Raw genomic sequence first — 5,806 nt, 5'->3', positions numbered from 1 at the left:
GTCTAATCAGAACACCTGTGTAAGGCTGTGTTGTCACAAGAAATGGCCGCTCTTAGAACTACATTTGGCACACCCTATACATTCTTCAATCAATCAATCAATTCCGAATTTGCTTGAGTAAAAGTATAGGTAAGTAAGTAAATGTACTTAAAGTACCAAAAGTAAAAGTACTCATGAAGCAGAAATCTTCCCTTTCATGTCTTCAAAATCTATCCACAACTTTCCCACATCCCATCATGCATTGCGCAGAAGGTAGAAGGCAGTTTCCGGCGTCGCAGCCGAGAATGATCTACAAGCTCACAACGGTTGCATCCTGCGACGCGACGTGAGCTTGTATGTCTGCTGTTAACCGGAAGTGTCCCACAGATAATGATACAGTAAATTCTCGCGGAAACGGGTGGATAAAATGATATGACATTAGCAAATCTACAAGCTCTCAACGCACCGCAATGTGACACGTTGCAAGCTTGTAGATCGGCCATTTTCAAAGTAACTAAACTAAAGTTTTCAAATAAACGTAGTCGGGTAAAGAGTAGAATACTTGGATCCAAGTATTGGAAATTGGAAAAACTCAAGACAAGTAAAGTAAAAATGCCTTTCTTTTTACAAATGTACTTATAGTTACAACAACAAATTGAGAACATAAGAGATTAAACTTAAACACACACAATGCCAATACAGTCACAAACTCATCACAGCTTTGTGCCCGTTTTAAAACACTAACAACATTTTAGGCCTAGAATTATTGAATGCTTTAACCAGTGAAAAATAGCAGATATACAAGCTCACAGCGTGGCACCGAGTGCCGCACTGCGAGCTTGTAGATCTGCTATTTTTGAAAAAGTCGTGAAAATGTGTGCAAATCTTTGAATATATGTATTTTCAAAGCGAACGTTTGTAACTCAAATTTTGCTTCTGGGGGTGGTCCCTGGAACTAGATATTTTGAAATGGGGGTCCGTGGCCAAATAAATATCATTTTGGGGGTCCTTCACATGAAAAGGTTTGAGCACCACTGACACAGTAGTCTCTCAAGAACAGACTAACTGAGCTCCAGTTAAGTGAAAAGGACCTTTTCTTTGACGATGGCTGGCCAGATTGCTGACATAGAAACATAGGTTTTTTTTCCCCAAAAATCTTAGAAGGATTCAAAAGACACTTATAGAATCGGGTCAAAATTCTAATTTTCACGATTTTTCAAAAATAGCAGATCTACAAGCTCGCAGCGCGGCACTCTGTGCCGCGCTGTGAGCTTGTATATCTGCTATTTCTTTTATATTTAAAGCATAAAATATTGCGTCATAATGTGTTCAGGCCTAAATGGGTTAACCCATTTAGGCCTAGGATTATTGACTGGATTATTGACTGCTTTAACTGTTGAAAAATAGCAGATATACAAGCTCACAGCAGCTTGTAGATCTGCTATTTTTGAAAAAAGTCGTGAAAATGTGTGCAAATCTTTGAATGTATGTTTTCAAAGCGAACGTTTGTAACTAAAATTTTGCTTCTGGGGGGTCCCTGGAACTAAATATTTTGAGATGGGGGAGGTGGCCAAATAGATATCATTTTGGGGGTCCTTCACATGAAAATGTTTAAGAACCAATGACATAGTAGTCTCTCAAGAACAGACTAACTGAGCTCCAGTTAAGTGAAAAAGACCTTTACTTTGACGATGGCTGAGCCAGATTGCTGACACAGAAACATAGGTTTTTCAAAAAAAAACCTTGAAAGGATTCAAAAGACACTTATAGAATCGGGTCAAAATTCTAATTGTCACGATTTAAAAAAAATAGCAGATCTACAAGCTTGCAGCGCACGGTGTGAGCTTGTATATCTGCTATTTTTCAATAGTTAAAGCATAAAATAATGACACGCGATAATGTGTACCCAACCCGTTTTAAATGGGTTTATTAAAGAGCTTGAAGGACAAGGAGACCCCTGTTGGTGCTTTAACTTTTTAACAAAAACCACTCACTCACGTGCCTTTAACAGAATAGGCCCAAACACTTTCAGGTGGGTTGAAAAAGATTGCAACAAATTAGTAAAGAGTTCTCATTTATCAACTTCAATTCCAATTTTGTCTGCTCATTTCTTAGTGCCATCAATCACTTCAAAGCACAGATGACAGTGAAGTGACAATTAAGGGATTTTGAGGGTTTTTAACACAAAAAAAAGAACAAAAGACATTACTGCATCAAAAGTAATCAACAAACTTAGTCAAACATTGGCCAAATTACCAGATAATATAAGAAAGAGGCAAGAATTGTGAAAATAGCCGATCTACAACCTCACAACTCCTCCCGTTGCAAGGGGTTGTCAGCTTGTAGATCAGCTACTTTCACAATGTTTATCTAATGATATGATTATTTTGGGGGGGTTGAAGGCAGCATGATATGATAAGGTTAAGAACCACAGTTCTAGATCTTAAATCCCTTTGAGCCAACTGGCTGCCTTTCCGGTGGCTCTTGAATCCCTGAAGATAAAAAGCAACAATGGTGATCAAGGCTTTGCCATTAGGCCCTTTACTCTGTGTGGAGCCCCATTTGAAAATATATTCCAGGGACCCCCATAAGAGAAGATTTTTACAGCTCTATATCAGTGATTCTAAACCATTTTAATTTCAAGGACATGCATTAGGCTACATACCCCCATGTAATATCATTTCTATCTTTGAGACCCCATTTATATTGTGAAATCAATGTTAATTTAACTCAAGAGACAAATGTACAAATGGAACCAAATTGACCCGTTTGGTTCCAAATGTACAAATGGAACCAAAATGGACCTGTTAGGGTCCATTTGGTTCCATTTGTACACTCTCTGAGTTACATACCCAATAAGGGTCTATTTGGTTCCTAACCATCATTTAGCTGGGGACCCCTAGGAATCCCTCAAGGACCCCTGGGGGTCCCCGGCCCGGACAACACTTTGAGAACCAATGCACAGCAGTACACAGTAATAGAAATGGTAGCATCATTAAACAGGTTCTTTGCTTTGTTGATCCTCATAATGTGCAGGGAGGTCCTTCGTGATCATGACATCTTACTTAACTAGAAAAGAAAATTGTATGTGCCTGCAGCTCGCTAAAGCCTCTATCAGAGTCGGTACCGCGGTGTAGTCTTTTTGAGTCATAAAACTACAACATTACGTCATTACTCGTGGTGAAGAGCTTTCCACCGCGAGTCCTGACACATCTCTCTGTTTTTACTATCAGACATATAGGCTCTTCACCCCGTTCACTGATTGGTTGATCTAGACCAGTCAGTCACGGTGAATAGGACTTCACCGTGACTGACTATGATGGCCTCCACTTATTTTCTCACTTTAGGTGGATAGCTTTACACCTAAAATTTGAGGTGAATAGCTCTTCACCGTGGACTCTGATAGAGGCTTAAGTGTGTGCAATCTTGTGTAGTGGTTGGCATTAGCATTTACATTTTTAGCTTTAGCATTATCATTTTGTAGCATTAACATTAGCATTTTTTGTATTAGCATTAGCATTTTTAAACAGCCATAAGTCCAGTTTGTAGCATGGTACAGTCTTGAAACTTGGTGTCTTGACTTAGACGACCAATAGGCACGAGCTGTAATTGTTGAAGCCCCGCCCTCTCTGTCTTCCTATTGGCTGGGCTTTAAACATCCATAACACCAGTTTGCAGCATGCTACCGTCTCGAAACTTGGTGTCTCGAGTTAGACGGCCAATAGGGACAAGCTGTAGTTGTTGAAGCCCCACCCCCTCTGTCTTCCTATTGGCTGGGCTTTAAACAGCTAGAACCCCAGTACGCAGCATGCTACTGTCTCGAAACTTGGTGTCTGGACTTAAATGGCCAATGGGGGCGAGCTGTAATTGTTGAAGCCCCGCCCCCTCTGTCTTCCTAATGTTTGAGCTTTAGACAGCCATAACTTTATTTCACATCATGGTATCGTCTCAAAACTTGATATATATATATATGGACTAATGCTACTGCTAAAAATGCCAATACTAATGTTAAAAATGCTGATGCTAAAAATGCTAATGCTACACAAGGTTTCACATTTGTTGCAAAAATAAGGTCTCTCTCCTAGCCACGCCCCCAGCACCACTAATATTGTCCCCCCACTTCTTCCACCTCGCTGGCCTCTCCACCCGTGTGGATTCTCATGTGAACCTTAAGGTTCGACTTCTGATTGAACACTTTCCCGCAAACGTGGCACGTGTGGCCTCTGGCGCCCGTGTGAAGGCTGGTGTGGAGCTGGAGGCTGTTGTTGCTCTGAGAGAGGGACTTCCTGCACAGCTTGACCCCGGTGTGAGTGCGCATGTGGATGGCCAGGTTGGAGCTGTGAGCGAACAGCTTCCGGCACACGGGACAGGAGTGCGGTTTGACGCCGGTGTGAGTCCTCATGTGGATGATGCAGTTGGAGCGCTGCGTGAAGGACTTCCCGCAGACGGGGCAGGAGTGGCGCTTCTCTCCCGTGTGGATGCGGTAGTGGACGGAGAACTTGTCCCTGCGAGTAGTGCTGTCACAATTATTACATAATCGTCTAATCGCAATTATTTTACATAATCGCGATTATTTTTCATAATCGTCATAATCGTGAATGTTGAACATGTTTCATATATATTCTTTTTAAAGTAAAACATAGTGGAAATAGCAGATCTACAAGCTCACGACGCGTCGCGATGCGACGCGTTGTGAGCTTGTAGATCGGCTATTTCCACTATCGATGTTATTTTTTTAAGTACAAAGTTGTCAAATAGGTCCTTCATTTCTTTGTATATCTAGGTTATGTGTCATATCTAACATGTGCAACTTCAAAGCCTAAAAGCCAAACAGAAAATTAATTCATATCAACGACAAAAACACAATTAAATCGTCGTGTAAAATGTCATATCGTGACAGCCCTACCTGCGAGCGAACTCCTTGTCACACACGGGACACTGGAAGGCCTTCTGGCCCGCGTGGCTCTCGTCCACGTGCTTCACCAGGTCAGAGTAGGAGCGGAACTGCTTCCTGCAGAAACGGCAAACCTTCTGCTCCATGAGCATGTCCGCCACGTCTCTCTGGCCCGACGTCGCGTCCGGCGGTCCGTCGCTCGGTCCGACGGCGTCGTGGCTTGCCATGGCGGTTTCCGTGGCGTAAGAAGGGTGACTGTCACTGGTGCTTTCTGATGTGACAAATCCATGTGTCCCACTGTCGTAAAAACTGGTCTCGGGAGAGTCTGGGATGATGCAGACGTCGTCCTGTTCCTCTTTTACTTCTGGAGACTGTTGAGCCGTGACCGTGATGTAAGAAGGGATCATCTGACTGTCACTTTCAACAAATCCATTTGTCCAACTGTTGGAAGGCTCAGAGTCTGGAACCATTCCGAGGTCTATATGTTCCTCTTTAGCGCGTGTGGAACGTTGAACCGCTGCAGGGGACGTGGTATAAGAAGGGAACAGACGGCTGTCACTGCTGGTGCTTTCTGATTCACCAAAGGTGAGGTCCAGCTGTTCCTCTTTGACTTGTGGAGAGTGATGTTGAAGGACCTCATCCTCCTGACTGGACATCAGCTCCTGTCTAGGGTTCAGCTGTTGTAAAGGGAGCAGCTCCTCACAGACTGGCTGGAGATCTGACACAGAGAGAGAGAGAGAGCAAACAATTACTTGAAACTTTGGCCAATAAATATCTGATTGATTCATTGCATGGTCAAATCAATCAATATATTACCAGTGGTGTGATATGGATTTTAGAAGTGTGGGTCCTCTAAATGCATGATGTCATGCACGCTAGGGATGTCACTAACGGTTTATCCAGTAACCGGTTAGCCGTCAGCATTAACCGGTT

General features: G+C 42.7%; 1 protein-coding gene across 1 annotated transcript; it reads right to left on the bottom strand.

The window, feature by feature from the left end:
* Positions 1-4,081: 4,081 nt before the first annotated feature.
* Positions 4,082-5,343, bottom strand: LOC308281557 (uncharacterized protein; the record flags this gene model as incomplete). Its single annotated transcript, XM_080721788.1, has 2 exons — positions 4,082-4,484; positions 4,886-5,343. The coding sequence occupies 2 exons, from the start codon at positions 5,341-5,343 to the stop codon at positions 4,082-4,084; spliced, it is 861 nt and encodes a 286-aa protein (XP_080577914.1).
* Positions 5,344-5,806: the final 463 nt, after the last annotated feature.

This window comes from Nannobrachium achirus (genome assembly GCF_963921795.1).
Source record: "Nannobrachium achirus genome assembly, chromosome: 3".
Taxonomy (NCBI): Eukaryota; Metazoa; Chordata; class Actinopteri; order Myctophiformes; family Myctophidae; genus Nannobrachium; species Nannobrachium achirus.
Note: the sequence above shows the minus strand (reverse complement) of the source record. Positions and strands in the feature narration are given on the sequence as shown.